The sequence below is a fragment of the Cyprinodon tularosa genome, unplaced genomic scaffold (assembly GCF_016077235.1).
Source record: "Cyprinodon tularosa strain WSP-4 unplaced genomic scaffold, ASM1607723v1 ctg303, whole genome shotgun sequence".
NCBI lineage: Eukaryota > Metazoa > Chordata > Actinopteri > Cyprinodontiformes > Cyprinodontidae > Cyprinodon > Cyprinodon tularosa.
In genome coordinates, this window is record NW_024039012.1 from 409,237 (window position 1) to 428,221 (window position 18,985).

General features: G+C 35.4%; 1 protein-coding gene across 2 annotated transcripts in view; it reads right to left on the reverse strand.

Annotated features, from left to right (window-relative positions):
* Nucleotides 1–18,985, reverse strand: part of enpp1 (ectonucleotide pyrophosphatase/phosphodiesterase 1) — a 47,021-nt gene that overhangs the window by 3,353 nt on the left and 24,683 nt on the right. Inside the window, exons 10-21 of one of the 2 annotated variants that reach the window (XM_038291890.1) lie at nt 18,732–18,840; nt 16,537–16,668; nt 16,393–16,424; nt 16,128–16,255; nt 13,483–13,552; nt 12,722–12,809; nt 7,210–7,394; nt 6,978–7,014; nt 6,744–6,904; nt 4,638–4,767; nt 3,128–3,202; nt 1,728–1,860 (exon numbers count right to left, since the gene is read on the reverse strand). In XM_038291890.1, the coding sequence (XP_038147818.1) occupies nt 1,728–1,860; nt 3,128–3,202; nt 4,638–4,767; nt 6,744–6,904; nt 6,978–7,014; nt 7,210–7,394; nt 12,722–12,809; nt 13,483–13,552; nt 16,128–16,255; nt 16,393–16,424; nt 16,537–16,668; nt 18,732–18,840 (1,280 nt within the window). Of the gene's footprint in view, nt 1–1,727; nt 1,861–3,127; nt 3,203–4,637; nt 4,768–6,743; nt 6,905–6,977; nt 7,018–7,209; nt 7,395–12,721; nt 12,810–13,482; nt 13,553–16,127; nt 16,256–16,392; nt 16,425–16,536; nt 16,669–18,731; nt 18,841–18,985 lie in introns of both variants that reach the window. The other variant, XM_038291889.1, reaches the window with a different exon arrangement.

Genomic DNA, 18,985 nt, shown 5'->3' on the forward strand with positions numbered 1-18,985 from the left:
AATGAAATATTGCTATATGTCAACGTTATGCTACGAAATCCCCCGAAAATTCACGAAATTTTGCCATATTTTTATATGTTGATATATTGATATATATATATTGGTATCGATCTATTTTACTAACAAAATCTCACAAGAATTTGCAAAATATCACAAGAGTTTGTAACAGAACGATGAAATTTCACGAGATTTTAGAAAGTAAAATAGATCGATACCGCGTTTTTAAAAATCAATGTGATATCAGCATATGAAAATATATTTGAGTATATTATTTTTCAAATTGTCAGAAATGGATAACAAAACTGCTATTTTCAATGACTACTTATTTTTGTCCAGCTTTAACATCAGTATCGGTTATATATATATATATATATATATATATATATATATATATATATATATATATATATATATATATATATATATATATAGCAGTATAGCTCACTTTCACTTTGGCAGGCTTAGAAAAAAGCATGATGTATAACCTGTTCAAACATGACCCTTTAAAGCAAAGTGTATTATATTTGATTCATGATTTTTTCAGACATCTGCATCATCAGTGTGATATTTTATTTTATTTTAAAATCCTGACTTACACAATCAAACACATGTAGAGGACAGAAGTGCCCAATGCATCAAAATGGATGCAAATAAATTATCCAATTTAATTCATACAAAATGTTATTTTTTATTGATATCATTGTCAGTAAATTCAATGATAACTCTAATTTAAAATAATTTTAAATTAGTGATTTTTTTTCATTTTCCAGGCTGTAAAGGGTCAAACCAATTTGAATTTGTCAAATATATACTACATGTAACTGTAGTTGATCTGTTTCCTACTTTTTTTCCTGGCTGTCTTTCCTTAAGCGTTCCAATACATTCTGTTTTAGTAAACTGTGATATTTCATAACAAAGGCACTGGGCTTATGAATACCCAAAATGAAGAAACAAGAGGTAAAGTAAGAAAACAGCAAAGCAGGTGAATATCTAAATAAGTGAGGCAACTGATGTAACATGTTATTACAGCAGTTTGGTAATTCTGCATTGCAGTTACCCGTTTTACAGAAATAGGACAATGTTTCAGTCCCAATTTCAAATCCCAGCACTTTTAAACACATTTTTATAAAATAAAGGACAAAAAAATAAAAAATTCAGTAGTTATTGAAAGTGTCACAGGATAATTTCTCTTATTCCGACTCTTTGAGGTCACATTAAATGCACAAGGTAGAAATAGTGTACCTTGAAAACATTTTATATAAGTAACGTGCATATGTATGTGGAGAGGGAGATACAATAAAATGCAGATTACTAAGAATGAGGCACAGGAAATAAGTCAAAATGTTTTTTATTCCATATTCCAAATTGAGCAACTAGTGCTATTTAGGATTATGTTTTGGCATCAAACAAATTAAAGGATTTTTAAACTTAAAGCAGTTCCTTACAACGTCTCATGTCCAACAAATGTATTTACTGTTTATGATATTCAAAAAGTAGTTCAAATTACAGCATAAATTTAAAAGACCCATTATGCTTATTTGAAAAGATAATTCATTAAAATCGATAACTGCTTTGCTTTGGTGTCATATCAAAGGAAACACTGCCTGGTTAGGTACATTTTTAAAACTACAAATCTCTGAATAGGAAATTTCTTTTTAGAAATTGCTAAACATTTGAAAACATTTGCACCAAAATGACAGCAATCCCCATAGCTGTATACAACTTACCCTGTGCTTTTCTTGACTGGATCAGCATTTCCATCAAAGTCTACATCAAATATCGGCCCACTGATAATGTTGACCCCATTCAGCTGTTGCAAATAACTAAAAAGCACAGAAGTGTGGAAACGGTTCCAAACCTCTGTGAAAACAGAAACATAGGGTTTAGCATCAGAGATAAACCTGTCGTTGTACAAGTGACATTTCATTTTAAGGTTGTACAATCAGGGTAGAAAGGGTGTGTTATGAGCAATGAACCATTAGAGGGCAGCACCTGCTTGAAATAATCCAGGCATTCAAAACATGAAAAACAATTTGAAATAATTTTATTGGAAAAAGATTTTATTTAAAGGTTTACAGACCATTGATGACCTAAAAAGGATTTTATTTATCGAAACTCAACCAATTCAGCATTTTTCAGATCATATAATTAGCTGATTCAGTTAAAAAAAAAATGGATTATTAATGCTGATTCATAATTAATGCTCATTCCCCCTAAAAAACCCCCCTTTCAGTAACATAGACAGGTATCGTGTACCCAAACGTCCCCCATTCCTAAGGGGCGGACCCGTTCATCCTCTTCAATTTGCATGTTTTCTAAGCCAAAACAAGGCTTTGTTTTTGTCCACTCTATAAAGCCCAGAACTCAATGCTATTTCTGCAATTTTGAATTGAAAAAGCTTCCTGGATGGGAAGAAAAACATCTTCAAACTTGGAAACAAAGTCAAGTGGATTTCTTTTTTTGTACTTTTTTGGGTTGATTCATATGGTCCCGTTCAAAATAGAAAAAATAATCTAAACCGGAGGTCTTCAACAGGGGGTCCGCGACCCCTAGGGGATCCACGGAGGTACTGCATGGGGGTCGTGAAAGTTTTGGTTGATCAGACTTTTTTTTTAATATTACCCCTTGCAATTTTTTCCACTAATTAAAATGTCTTTAAATACAAATTAACATGATTTCAACACACTGTAGTAAACAGATAAATGGAGGGATCAATGCATCAATGCACACATTCAGCGACACACACGAGCTCTTTCAAGCTGGGCACCGTTTCATTCACAACACCTGTCCCATCAACCAGGAATCAGAATCAGAAATGCTTTAATAATCCCAGGGAGAAATTACTTTCGTTACATTACTCCATCTGTATTAGAGTGACTATGGGACCAGTTTGATATAACACAATTTCATACAATATATATAACTAGGGGTCCCTGCTCCATCTCACCATCAGTTGGGGGGTCCTTGGCCTGAAAAATGTTGAAGACCCCTGATCTAAACCATTAAATAACAACTTTCATTGTTATTATCAAAATAACTTTAATCGGTTTACATAAAAGCAGTTGTGAAACAGAAAACTTCTGAATAAAACAACACATAACTGACAATTATTTGCAGAAATATTCACCTTTGAATGCAGGGAACATTGGCGCCATGTTGCTGCTGATAAGAGAGTCCGTCTCTGGACCAGTGGCATTCAGATCTGAAAAGAGGATGGAAGCTGATACATCTGACTGGGAAAAACAGGTAGGTAAGAGGTTTTTTTCCAACATAAGGCTTATAAGGCTCTTTAAGTTGTAGATCAGGATGCCAATTTATGAAGGTATGAGATGGTGAAATCTAAAAATGCTGATAATATAGAAAGCTGAACTTAATCCGTTTTTATTGTTACAGAGAAAGAGGAAGTTAATATTTTTGATACATCTTGGTCTTTCACAGCTGCTGATGAGTCTTAACTTCCCTCTTTCACTTACCTACTAAGGCCACCAGGAAGCAAAACATTTTACACCCTTCTAAAAGCTTTTATACCAACTCATATTTTTGTTTTACTGCAACAATTAAATATAAATATTTTTTTTATATACAAGACTATTGCATAGCTGTGAAATGGAAAGACTGCCAAACACAATGAAATCTGAACAGTGATAGGGCCCAGTCACACCTTGCCTATTTAGACAGCTTATACCTGACATCCCAGAATCTCCTAAAAAATGGCATGCACTGAACCTTCCATGTATTTTTTCAATTTTAGGTGTATACTTCGAGTATTCATAATGAGTCCTGACCTTATGTCCAATGACAGCCTAACTTATGTCCCAAGCCAGTGTCCTGAGGGGGGCAGCAATGCGCCCGAAGGCGCCCGAACTGCATAAAATTTTTTATTTGATAGCAGTGTTAACCTGCTGTTTACCACCCGCCCAAAAAAAAGAATAAAGTAAAAGGAAAAAGAAAGAAAGAAAGAAAGAAAGAAAGAAAGGTTTGCAGTCGCAGCAGATTTAGCATCATGTCTGCTAGGATGTTTGTTGGTCGTAGGCATGAACGCAAGGAGGATCCATCAAACTCACCTTCTCGCTCACCGTATGATGGGTCTGGAAGAGTTTCCTCCTGTGAACCCCCTTTTATACCAAAACACTGCCAATAAGCCATTATACAGTAGCTGTAAGTTAGAAACATGTTCAGTGATCGTCTGGAGCAAGTCAAATACGTTTATATGCGTTGAAGATGACTTCTTGATAAGTTATGCACAAGGTACTCATATCTTTTCGATAAGCTAGACACGGCGACTTATGTGTAACTTACTCTTAAGGTATGTCAATGATCAGATAGCTTACATGTAACTTATGCCCAAAGTATGAGCAGACGCTGGCATACTTTGGCAAATTTTGAGCATGCTCAAAATATCTTGCCACACTCGCCGTATGTCGATGTGTGCCAGTGTGCTTACTCAAAACGTATCCATAACTCATCCAACATATGCCAGCGTTTTTGCCAGATTTTTTGTACATCAGGCTGGTCTAAATCGTCTAGGTGTGACAGGGGCTTTAGTATTTCTATGCTAATAAAGCTGCTTATTGGACTGAAAGGTCACAGAGGAGATGATGAGAACCTTTTTTTTATGTACAGTTACACACACTTACATGGGGGGTGCAGCAGGCCATACGATAATTTGGCCTCATCGCTGTAGAGGAGACACAGCTGACCAGATGAAGACGGGATGCGTGGGTCTGCTCCAACACACCCCTCTTGGCTTGGGTACCACACACTGGGCTAAGAGAGGGGATCAGTCATGGTGGACAGAGTGGACAGGAAAACAGAAAAGGGGAAAGGTCACTTGACTGAGTAATAATTTAGTTTAGAAAAGCAAGGAAAACAAAAACTATTTATCTGAGGTTAAATTCTTGCATGTTATCAAATGAAACCAATCTTATAGAACAAGCAAAAAATAACTCTGAAATATCAAAGAACATCATTGGGTTTAAATTAATTTTATCTCATCCTTGAGCGCCTTTAGGCTAACATTGTACCCATTCTTTTTTGGAAAGTTGCTTCAGCTCAATTATATTAGACAAAGAGTATCTGTAAACAAAAATGTACAAATTTTTTTCTAAAAATAAGTAAACAAGAACTTAATAACAATACATATTTAGAACCTATTTTGTTAAAGTTATCTCTTTCCTACAAAATCTCCTGTATGATCTCCTTTGCTTGTCTTATGCCTAATGGAGTGGGGATCCTTGTACCGCAGGTAGCAAGTTGGGGTTTCATACTAAATTCAAAGATATATATGTGGGCATTCTCAGAGGCAGTTCTCTTGCACCTTAATATGCTTTTATCGGAATGTTACATAAATCAAAATGCCAAAAAGTTTAATCTTTAAATTGTAGTTCTGATAAGGGCAGTGAGAGTTAATGATACATTAAATCATATATAAAGGCATAATATTTTTTATATATGAAATATTTAATCATAAAAATTTCCAGTGTAGTCCTGTTTCTCTGACCATGACTGGCTGGATGTGCTCTTTTCGTCCTCTGACATGGGAACTGACACTGAGTCTGGTTCTGCTAGAGGTTTCTTCCTGTTACAAGGGAGTTTTTCCTCTCCACTGTTGCTACAAGCATGCTCAGTGTGAGGGATTGTATTTGAGTCAATGAGTCAATGCAATCAACTGGTTTTCCTGAGCTAGAAAACTTTGAATAAATTTGACTGTACCTTAAGATGACTTGTGTTGTGAATTTGGCGCTATATGAATAAACTGAATTGAAATTGAATTGAATTGAAAAAAAACATCTTAAACAGTAAAGCACGTATTAATTGTGATGCTTTGGTATTTCAAAAGCATTTTTACCAAATTTTACTTATATTGCAAGAGTAGAAGTTAAAATATGCCTTATTTGTAGTAGGGGTGCTCATACATTTAATGCTGGATTAAATGTAAATCTATAATACAAAAAATAAAATATTAGTTAAAGAGGTGATTTTTTTAATTTTTAAAGATAAGTACTAATAAACAGAATAGCCTAAACACAAGAGGAATCACTTCAAATAGCCTAAATATGTACTGAAGTGAAACCTGAAAACCTTGGGTGATAAAAATTACTTTGGACTCCTCCCCATCCCTCTCAGTTGTGATTTTAACCGCAGTGCTCAGTAAAAAATAGACAATCCAGCTGGCTCTGACTGACAGTTTTAACTTAAGCTTGATGGATTCTTGGAAATGTATCAAAAACATAAATGGCTTATTTTCTGCCAAGTTACTCATTAAATTTGTGTAGACTATTTTAATGGTGGAAACATAAAATCTTTTATATTTTTTAGATTTAGTATTTAAATCTATGTATGTATATAATAAGACACAATTAAAGAGTCATAACAATTTTTTTTACCCACAAAAAACAAAGGGATTTACAAGGCAGGCAATTTTTTGCTTGTCTGTATTTGGATAAAATGCCCACTTGCTCAAAAAATTCAAAGGAGTCAAAACTCCATTGGAAATACACCACTGTGTCGAAGGTTTTGATTTACACGAAAGATCTACCACTGAGAGGAAAAAAGAAAAGAGCTGTTTGAACCACACGAGTAGCAAAGATGAGCAGCAGCTGTTTACAGAAGGGATTCAGATGCTTTACAAACCTCCTCCAATCTGCAGCCAAACCACAGTCATAGAAGAAATTCAGCTGAAGCAGCCCTGACTGATGGGGCTAAGTTTGGAGATGGAAGAGAGCTCCGAGCTGTGCACTCACCAGAGGCTGGATGGTGAACGACACCCAGAGCGGCATGAGGCGGTCTCTGCTGTATCCACTGATGTAATCATCCTGGTACAGTAGACAAAAACTTGTGTCTGCCTGAGTGACCACAGGGGTTCCGAAAGGCTGGTGAAGGCGGCGCAAGTTACTCTTGGTGTCTAAGGAGGACATTTTAAAAGGTTATGCAAAAAATCTCTCAGTGCCATTCTAAAGAAAAAGAAAGATAATTACCTGAGTTTATTGTTAAAAGTCGTCCATTTAAAACTGTCTGCTGCAAAATAACAATTTAGTTTAATTGAAATTTATTAATTCATGTTATTCAAGATTAGGCAATAATAGCAGGATCTACAGCTTAAGTCAGCATTTGTATTTCTATTTTGCGTTAATAAAGACCATTTACTTGATTTGCTAATCAAAGGGGACACTTATAATAATCCAAGTGGGAAAAAGAAAAGTCCCCTACTGTTTTAGTGGTCTGAGATGAACAGAGGCACTGCAGGTCGTCTGTGGAAACCGGGTTGGAGCTGTCACAGGGGGTTTCATGGGAGAGCTGCGCGGGGTAAACGGGCTTATAGAACGGATGCTTCAGGAGATGATTCAGGCTGCCATGGGTCCCATTGTTAGGAGATGGACGGATACCTAGAAGGTCTGGTAGAGAAGATGAAACAATGTTTTATATCGAAGTTAAACATCAGATAATTAACTAGTAAAAAAGTAAAATGTGTTTGTCTAAAAGAAAAACGCTGCAAATCTGCAGGTTCTGTTCCTGAAAATGATTTTTTTGTGTCCGGCTAAAGCTTCTGATGCCACATATAAAATGGAGATCAACCAACGGCATTCAGAAGCCATTCAATTAGCAAACACAGGCAGCCAGATTTGAACATGAGCAACCTGTTTAGTACCATACCATAATGTCTCAATTGTACTTAACTTTGAAAAGTGAAGGGGAGTCAAAGTGGCAGCCTAGTGGTTAGGGCACAGGGCTTGGAATCCTGAGGTTGTGAATTTGAAACCCATTCCCACAGACTGCCACTCTGGGTCTCTGCACAAGACCCTTAAACCCACACTGCTACCCGGGTACCGCAAATGGCAGCCCACTGCTCCCCAAGAGGGGTGGGTTAAATGCAGAGAGTGAATTTCGATACGGTGTACTTGTGACGGTGTAATGACAATAAAAAACGCTGGAAAAGATGACACCAAAAGTTTTTAATCAAACTTAAACTTATTTTAATGCCCTTCAGAGTTGAACTTTCAGGTGAGCTTTAACACCAAGGTGCTTGTTGTTGCTTTTATTGTCCATCTGTGTCACCTAGGTGTTGTCAAGTTTGATGTAATGAACTGATGGTCAGAAGTTCTGTTGTAGGTTCATCAGCTAAAGAGCTGTAATGGTTCCATCCATCATGCAGTGATGATCATGTTTAGAAAATGGATGGATGAGTTCATGTCCTGAATCAGATCTGATCACATTACCAGCAACAAATTGATTTATTTTCTGAAATGTTGGTTTGATTTTATAATGCAAACCTTTCTAAAAGTTTAACCAGTCTTGCCTTTCTTTATGAATCATAAATAAGGCAACAAAGGCAAGATAAGCCTGCAGTGCTGGAATTTTTTTTTTTGGTCCTCTTATATAGCTCATGCATCTTTGGGTTAATTTCTAAGGCTGGCAAATCCTGGGAATATTTATCAGTGTTTCTTTTTTGTGCGTTTCTGCATAAAGGTTCTCAATGTGGTTCAATAGGAGTACTGAATCCTTAGAAATGCCTTTGGGATGCCTTTGATGCTGATAAATGTTGGTGCCTTTGTTGATCAACCCTCATTGAACTTTTCTTGGATCACAACTAAAAAAGATTGTGCAAAATTTAAAGATCTTTTATTCCACTTCATGTTGTCAAACAGGTTCTGATTAACTGCCTTTCTTTTTTTTTTTGTATGGGCCTGGCTGTATTTACACCTGGGTGTGGCTTAAATGGAACACAGCTTGTTTGGTTAATCACAGTTTATTTATGATTTAACATGGGGGGGATTAGGTGTTCACGGCAAGCTGGTTTTTATCATTTGTTCCCTAACAGTTACTTAAAAAACGTATTTAATTATTTATCAAATTATCCTTTAAGGATTTCAACATTTTTTTGATTATAAAAAAATATGTACTGATAGGAAAAACAGCCAAATCTTGTGTAATCTATAAGGAGGCAAACATTTTCTTTAGGCACTATATCCTTTTTATCCATTGTAACACTCTAAAAATGTAGTTATATATTATATTGGTCATTTTAATCATGTACTGTATTACCAAAAGACCCAGTAAAATACATCATGAATGCAACACAATAAAATGTGAAAACCAGGCAGCATCAGTGCTACACCAAAGCTAAACCGTAGCAACAACCTTACAATTACAGCAGTCTACTAGGGTTTGCTTCACGAATTGAAATCCTTCAGGTTGATAAAACCAAGGAGAAAAAGTTTGGCACATTTTATTTGCACTCATTTCAATGTACACTCTATTATCTAACCGTATACATAGTTTCAGATATTTGAAAAAGGCTGGTCGACAGATTGCTTCTAACAGTATTGTCATACCTCTGTTTATTCATATATATATACACCAGATTTTCCAAAGCATTCAGTTATTTCCACTCTGTGGACCTTTCTGTGAACTGCTTTTTTGTAATTTTCTGTTGAACTTGGCAGGAAAAATATGCACAGCTGAAGTTTGAAGAAATGGTTCCTGTTCTGAAATGTTTCAGTTAGGTGGATGTTGTCACAGCTAACAGCAGTGTAACAAACCGAATGAGGAAGGGAAATCAAAATCAACTTAATGACAGTGTAAGCTGATAATAAACCCTTATATTACAGAGATAATCTCTTCCATATTTTTAAAAATAAAATATATATATAAAAATGTAGTTTAAGCATTTGAACAAAATTTTTAAAACTTTACCAGTTTTGTTTAAAGTTAGAAAAAAAAGCATTTTGCTAAAGACGTTAGTAAATAACTATATATGTCAATTTTAAAGAAACCTGTTTCACTTTCTCTCTTCTCTATTTCCCTGAGCAGTGCTGCAGAGGGCAAAAGTTTAGTTTATTCACCTTCAGAGGTTGATGATTTTGTTGATGGGGTTGCTAGTTCTCTGCGTACTGCCTTAGACAACGCATCTACTTTGAAAAAGAAAAACTTTAAACTGGCTCCTTGGTTTAATGCAGAGCTGCACACTCTGAAGCAAAATGCTTAGAAACTGGAGAGAAAATCGCACTCCAAAGCATATGGAAATCATACATAGTCTGGAAAATGTGTTTCTTGCTGTATAAGAGGACCCTTCATAAAGTAAGAGCAGCATATTTATCCCCATTAATAAATGAGAATATGAATAATCCAAGATATCTTTTCGATACAGTTGCCAAACTCACCCAGAGCCATAGCTCTGTTGAACCGTCCATTCCACCTGCTCTTAGTAGTAATGAGTTTATAGGATTCTTTATAAATAAGATTGATCTTATTAAAAATAAGATAATTAGCACTCCTCTAACTATGATTGTTTTATCTCTGGAAGGTGAGACAGCATCTGAGGTAGCCCTAGAATCTGAACTGGGTTTAGACTGCTTTGATCCAGTTGAACTTTCAGATTTAGCAAAAATATTGTCTTCATCTAAGCCTTTAACTTGTATATTAGATCCAGTTCCAACCAGGTTATTTAAGGAAGTCATCCCTGTTACAGGGATATGTACCAAAGGCTTTTAAGGTTGCTGTAATTAAACCTTTACTTAAGAAACTGTCTCTTGATCCAGATGACTTGGTAAATTATAGACCTACTGTATATCTAATCTTCCTTTCTTATCTAAAATTCTTAAGAAAGTAGTTGCCAAACAAGTGTGCAATCACTTAGACCATAATGAACTTTATGAAGAGTTTGAGATGAGTTGAGATTACATAGATTGGTTTTAAAATCAACCCTGCTACATTAAAACTGAATTTAATATTTTAAACTTTAAGTTTTACAAAAGTATTTTGTTGAATGCAATCAGTTCTGCTGACAGTTTCTTCCTGTTCAAAGGTAGTTTTTTCACTGTTAACTGTCACTGCATGGATGGTTCGTGTGAGAGATTGCTAAAGAGTCAACGACACAATGCAAGTGAATGTCCCAACATGCCGTTCCAGGAGCGAATCCTGCAAAGTCAATGCCAGGATGCGATCAGCTGAGTTTCCTTAGATAGAAAATCTTTACTCAGCCTATCTGTAGGATTCAATTTAACTGTCTCTGTAAATTGCTTTGAGATGATAGGTTTTGTGTATTTTAAATAAACTTAATTGAATTGAACCTTAGCAACAGATTAATCAAACAGCGATTCAGTTATAAAAGTTTTTTTTCCAGCTTTTTGAGCTGAAGCAGTAGAGCATAAATGAGCATTGTTAAGGTGGATGTGTTCGACCTTACATTCACCATATTAATCTCATTAATGGGGAAATACTTTGCTATTTTAGCATCTTAAGCAACACTACAGGTAGCATAACTTTCTTTTACATGGTTGTTTGACTTTGTCAGTGACATCTATCAAGCTTGTGTATGCTGAGCTTTAGGGCTTGATCTCAAAAAGAGAAAGAATAAGCAGTACAAAATGTGAAACATAAATCTATGATTTATTACTCTGTTGCTAATGGACCAGGATGTCTGACCCAATGAAAATGAATTTAACTTAAACTGAATTACAGAACAAAAAGTACAAATAGCCTAAGTGAATTTTCAATACATGAAATATATTTTCAAAGGAAATAACTTCAGTTTCAAAATATAAAATTAATTTTCAAAGGTGGAATTCTTTTTCAGACCAATGCATTTAATTTCCAATCACATGAACGCAGATTCAATCTGAGTAATAACTTTCTGCTCCTAGATTATACATCTATCTGCCTTTGCACCAAAGACATGACTAAAGATTCAAATTCGTTTTTACCAATGTGTAGACATGTTCAGCCACCAACTGAACAATGTCCTATTATTTCAATTAAAGATTAGTCCTAAATAAAGTTATTTTTCAGCACAATGCTCTGCATTTGGAAAATTCTTTTTTTAATGTAAGGGCGTAAATACTTTACATGACTTTAAGAGCTGATAAACACACTTTTTGAAAGTTTCCTTCCATAAGGGTTTCACACCTGCATATATGAGGTAGATGTCCTAGGAACCTTCTGGCAAAAAATTTTTATTTCAATAAAAAACACCTAATTAAATAATTAACATTCCTCAGGTTTCTAAATACAGAAAAACAGTGAAAGGTTGTGTGACAACACATTTACATAAAAGGTATTATACCTGTGTGGGTGCATGTAGGATACACATTAAAGTGAGAATAAATAAACTTCTGATGTTGATGGATGATGCACGTGTGTTAAGTCTCAAACTTTTTTTAACAAACACATCCAGATGTGAACACATTACTCCTGTGCTGTCGTCACTCCACTGGCTTCCAGTCCGTTTTAGAATCGACTTTAAACTTCTGCTGTTTGTTTTTAGCGCCATTAATACTGTCTCTTAGATGCCATCTTTCTGTGTTCTCCTTTCTATGCACCTCTGGAAGGCTTTTAATGTCCTGCAGCACTGCACCACTACAGCACTTTTAATTGTATCTTGTATGTTTTTATATGTGTTATGTATTGTTTTTATAGCTTTGTTGTAAAGCACTTTGGGTACCATTTGGCTATTGTAAAGGGCTATACAAATAAAGTTGATTTAATTGATTTGATTTGAAACTTTCAGGTAGGCTCTGTATCTCATAACCTAGATCAGTAAAACAAGAGCGTAACTTTATGGATCAACATGTTTTTTTTATTTATTTTTTCTTAACCACAGCAGCCTAATCAGCATCAATGGAGCAATTAAGTCTCTGCATCTCTCACTCCATCTTACCATAACTCATAAACAAGATAGACTTAGAGCAAGAAGAAAAACAAAATGCCACAAAAAGACACTTACCGCACATGAGGTTATATACTTCAATGTTTTCAAACGGGGGAACAATTGTATTCGTTTTAAATCCTGGACCATAACCAATGAAGATCCCCTAGAAAAGAAAAAAAAAGAAATATATAAGATTTCCCCCCCCACACAGTTTACAATCTGTAAACATGATGAAGCAGGCTGAGCTAAGCTTTGAAGCAACAACATCTACCAGTTTGTGAACTGGAAAGCATCTTCCAGGCTTTTTATAAACATCAAGATGCAAAACACTTGATCCACATATTTAGTTCATGAGTAAATATTTAAAGTGAAATTAAAGCTCTAAATTTACCTAAACCTAAACAGGTTTCTAAGAGAACATTAGCATGTATGCAGAGCAAGACACAGTTTTTTGTTTTTAAGAAATTGAATTCCAGTGAACATTAAGTCCAGAAACACATCCTGTCAGAGACCTGGTGATGAATACAGGGGTATTACATTTAAATCCCTCATAGTAGGTTGTTAGAAACTTCATAACAAGTTAAATTCTTGTAATTTACTTAATTCTCAGTGTTTCACAAGGCCTCTTTAGAGGTTTCTTCAATTTTATTCCCTCTAAATCTTTACTTGTACAGCTGCACTCTCTATAATCTAATTTCTAAAAAACAGCATTAAAACACCTTTTTTAAGATCAATAAATGTAATTGTCCTTTTAATTCTTTAATAACCTTCTTTCTTGAAATCTAAAAATTATAGAAAGGTTTCTAACAAGCACATGCACCCTTTCTTATTCTGACCTGCATGTTTGTGAAGAGATTGTCTGAGCCATGGAAACCACCACTGCAATATTTGACTTCTGTTTTAGTACTGTGGAGAAAACATTTAGATAGGAAGATAACAAAAATTAATCAAACCAATGGAGGTTAAGGATATACAGAAAAAAGGTACATTTTGCACATCGTCATTTACTGTAGCTATGTGTATTATAGGGAAGGCTCTTGTGTCTATCAACTCAGTGGCTCTATTTATCCAGCTCGAAGCAATTACCACAATTACAGGGTTGCTACAAATCAAAGGGTCTGAGCTTTTCCTCTCCAACATGCTTCATTCATTGCACTCGGTTCCTGTCATTAGTTACAGTAAAAGATGTATACATATAGTTTATCCATCAAGTTGTATATCTTTACTGTACATGCCAGTTGGCAACAAACGCTTTTTCATTAGAGAAAATGTATTTCAACGCAGCCATCTTGGAATCGTCTAATGGAAAGATGTTTATCATATCAGAGGCATGGTTTAGTTTGGTTACACATACAAAAGTAAACACAGGTTAAAATCAGTTATAAAATGTGAGAGTAAAACGTTGGGATTTCTTAGTGGCATCTAGTTCGGAAGCCGTTGAAAATTTTTTAAGAGGTACCAGAGAGTGTGCAGCACAGGCCTGTCCTCCCTGTGGCCGCATGCTAATATCCAGCTCCCTGAAAGAAGACAAATATACTCTTCTCTAGCTTACAAATATGGCAAAATTGTATGGAAGCAGTTCTGTGGTAAAAAGCAAAAGCACTCATCATTTTTAAACTGAGAGGACATTGCTCTTATCAACATTGCATTTAAAGAGGCAGTTTTCTAATGATGATGTCACCTGTGGCCAAAAAAATACAAAACTGCAGCACTCCTCTGCTCGTTCTCATAGCTCCTGCTCGTATTTCTTTCCCTTCTTTTTTTTTCTTTTACATTTTTAACCTTGCATGAAGTTATCTGAATGCCAGGCGATCCCGAATATCCACAATACAAACTTGAAAATATTGCTTCAGTTGTTTGCTAGGTCGGGCCCATTTAACAGACACACATGACATCTGCCAAACAGCATTGGAACGTCTGATGTGAAGTAAATTAAGAAAAATATGCAACAGGCTTATGGATGCATTGGTGCTGAAATTCTGAGGTATCAGTCTGTTCATTCAAACTATATTTTTGGTCATAAAGGTTTAAAATAAAAAGGCAATTTTTATATTTTTCTGTAAAAACTTACATAATGTCTCTTTAAAGGAGAAGTTTGGTTTTTAACACTTTTAGCCCATTTTCTGTAGTGTCCAGGATGAAATCGAATGATCGACACCAAAATTTTGACAATTGGTCCTGTCTCTGCTTTTTGGCTCATTTAGAATCCACATCTGGCTGCTTCAGAATGGCTTCCATAGAGCATGTCCGATAATGTCCTTAAAACAACCTTAAACGTTCTTTTTTTTAAAATATGCTACTCACCGTGTCGTCAGCGCTGTTCAATGACGTTGCAAAAAAAGTTTCGTGAAGAAGAAACGTTCCTGTAGTGTTTTATTTAGCATTTTGTAAATCCCATTGAGTTCTGTTGGAATAGTCAATATTCCCCTGCCACCGGAAACGGAAATGGGGCCTGTTTACACAGTTGTAGTCTTTTCGCTTCACTCTGTGTACTCCGACGTCGAGGTGCTAACGTCTCTGTTAAACACTTTAAAAAACTCTGAAAATGGAATATGAAAGGTGGATTCTTGATTCTCGACGTCGGAGTACACAGAGTGAAGCGAAAAGTGGGTACATTCAAAATGTACCCACTTTCCTTGATGGGCCCTTGGCTGGTCCCCTACAATTCTTTTTTAAACATCAATCTTTGTACTAAAATATTCTTTCTGTCATGATTTGTGGACATTAATAGCTAAAGAGAAGCGCCAAATCCTGGTCAGACCCTGTAATTCAGTGAAACAGGTGGAGTCAGTCAGAGTAAAAGAATATGCACGCCCAGGAGAAGGAGGTGGTCACTCATGTGGCTGGAGGTTGGAGAGTATTAAGCTGGGAGTTGCAGGGAAGAGGGCAGCCTTTTAACTGGCTTTTGACTGGGAAGGGCCATTTTGAATGGATACTACTTTATTAGCATGTGCATATGGGCTGCAAAAGCAGATATCCTGAAAGCTTTTTACACAAACATTTCTAATCAATGAAGACTAGCATAAAAAAACATATATTTATAAAACTAATCTAAAGACAACGTCAAAGTCTGTCTATTGCGAGAAAATTTTTATAAATATACTGCATAGAAAACATAATTTTAATCTTCATAATTATTGTTTTAATTGTAATTAAAGGGGCGAGAATAGTTGTTTCTTGGGAGGCGAAGTTTCAACATAAATGCTGTGACACTGAGAAATAATTGTATTTTTACTGCAAGTTTCATGGTTTATTCATGAGCCTATTTAATTTATAAACAGCCCCAGAACTCATATTAATCTGATTGGTCCATAATATAAAATAAATATCCAAACCAGACAGACTTTTTGGTGTTAAGTAAATCCTTGAAAATTCTACATGTTATCAGATTGCATCTTATTTAGGTCAAAAACATAATTAATTTGTAGACGTTGTTCTACATATCTGAAGTGAGATTATCGGCTGGTGACTTGATACTTACAGTGCTGCCTGCCAGCCCTGCTTCATATACAGATGGCCCCTCTCAATGCGCTTGTTGTTGGCAAAGTGCATCCTTTTGGGGAGGTTTTCTTTGAGGTACGGCCTCATTGGCTGGTCATTAACCCTGCACTTCAGAATGCACACAGATGAGAAGAATCAGCACACAGCAGAGACAGGATGAGACTGTTTGTCATGAAGTCACACAAGCAGATAATTTTTAAATGCGCTTATCAACACAAAAGCCGCATTTGAAATACTTGGCATACCGACAGGTTCTTTATCAGGCCTTCATAGTCAACTGAGGATAGAAACAAAAAGGCAAAATCAGTGATGCTGGTTTCACATAAACACCCAAATATCGTTTAAGATGCGGGGGGGAGGGGAGGAGGATTATGCAGATAGAAACTCACAGGAGAAGTAATCCTCTGGAAGGCGCTTTGGTCTGATGCGAGCTGCTGCGCCTTGAATGACTATGAAGTCAGATGTGCCTTTCTGATAATCTGACACAAAAGATGCTCTTTCACATGAAGCCTCTTCCATTCCTGTTGAAGTAAAACATTATTTCAGCAAATAGTTTTAGATAAATACTGAAATAATAAAAGTAGATAATAACTCCAATATTGCTCCTAAAACACATATTAATGATTGATCACTGGTGATATGGTGTTATAGTGCAATTGTTGTTTGCATTTGTTCAATAAACTGCATTTGTAACCATAAAAAATTTATACATTGATGAAACAGCAGACATGTAATGTAAATTTAATTAAGTTGTCCCATAATAAATAACACATTTCTAAAAAAATAAACCCACAATGCAGATGTGTGTTGTGTATATGGTTGAACAAAATGAGCTTGGAAATTGTTATTGCAGTGGACATTAATTTATTTAACCTCCAATACTCAAATATTGCTCCCTTGAAAAAGGATCTATAAGAGAATTGATTCACTTTGTTGAAAAGGTGAGTTTCTCTAGTTTCATATGAAAGGAACCATGGGTTTGAACAAAAAAAGAAGACTTTATTTACAGAGTCAGAAGGATCTTTAAATATCCTCCTATGGGTGTAGATTGCTCTAGAACAAGTATTTCATTAAAACTCATTCGGCGTCTAGTTTTACACTTAAAAACATACAGCTTTAAGTTTAGTTCTTAATTAGCAGTACTTAACTCCCAGATGCCCAGATAACTGATATCAATTTGGAAACACAGACAGAAGTTTAGACTGGATGGACAGTTAAACTAAATATATAGTTAAAGAAAATGGGTTCAAGAACAGATATATGTCATCTTAGAACAACTAAAGACAAACATTGTTTTAGTGATTCATAGAATTTTGGCAATAGATTGTGATTTACACAGATTTGTTTGGTTATTGCAAAAGATAGACCTGGAAAATAACATGCAGAGACAGGACAATTCTAGCTTCCCTGGGCTTTACATCCTTTTTTGTGGTCACTGATATAAATTGGACACTTAAAGTGAGCTATTTTTATATAATAAAGACAGAGAAAAATTAAAAAGAAGCTATTAAAAAAGAAAATGATTTCTGCTAGAATAAGTTAACTGTAAGGTGTGGTTGCTGCAGCACAGAGAGTGTGCTGGTTATTTTGTTCCTACACCATTTAGTGCTTTTGCAATGTTGGCAACTTTGTTGACAAATTGTGCGCAAAGAGTAGCCCCCCTGACAGGAGGTGTTTTGGAGTCATTTTGTAAACTGGCACAGAAACAAAGGACCTGGAACTAGTTAAAAAGACAGATAGGGTAAAATAGCAAATATGTGTTTCATTGTGTTAAAGCTTTAACCTCTGCTGGTTGTTTGATCTACATTCTCAAAGGAATAAACAAAAACACTGTTTAATAAGAGGTCACATAGAGCTCACAATGCTTTATGAGCTGCTACAAACTTTAAAACCCCAAGTCCAAATCATTGTTTTGTCTATTAAAATGTATAACTCTTACACAGTTTTATGTTATCTGTTTAACATCTGGAATTTGTCTGGTGGTATTTATAGTGCTTGGAATGCAGAATAAACATCCAATAACTGTTCTTTTAAAAAGCTACAAAACATATCTAATTACAGCTGATGAAATACTTATTCAAACGCACTTCAACAGAACCTCCCCAAAAAGATATCAAAAACGTGATTTGTATTTTCTGTTGAACATCTGTCATGAGTATTCTGGGTGGGACATGTGAACCCCGCTGAGTGTGTCTTGTTTTGTGTGTTTTGTGACAAACTGCAGACCAATAACTACTACAGTGCATGAAAATGTATCTATCTTCTTGGATAGATGGGGATCGCCAGGCTTCGCTCTGGTGACAAGCGCACAAAAACATCGATCTTGATGGTTTAATTACAAGGCCAAACATATGGCCTCCAGATATCTATTTAAAACTTAAAAAAAACCTTCCTGTGTGAGAGGGATTACTAATACATCCCTTTTTAAAGTTAACATGTCCACATCATCTTTGGTCACTTTGTTTCACTTAGATGCAAGCTGTTCTAAATTATATGAACTATATACAATCTTAAAAGACATTTAATATTCCTAAAATCAACTTATTATTAATTTACTAAAGCCTATCTACAGCAGTGACCTCACCGTGGTCGGATACAATTATTATGTTTATACACTGGTGAAGATTTCTTGTAAAAAGTCCATTCATGAGGTCGCCCATTATCTTGTCAACCCTCTCCAAGGCTTTCAAAATCTGAAGGAACAAGAAAAAATTAAACAATTAGTAGTTACTTTAATTTAATGCAACGACAATATTGCCTAAAATACTGTTCTGACAGTAACAGCTTTAGCTTTCTACAAAAAATAAGAACAAAACATGAACAATGACATAAAGAACA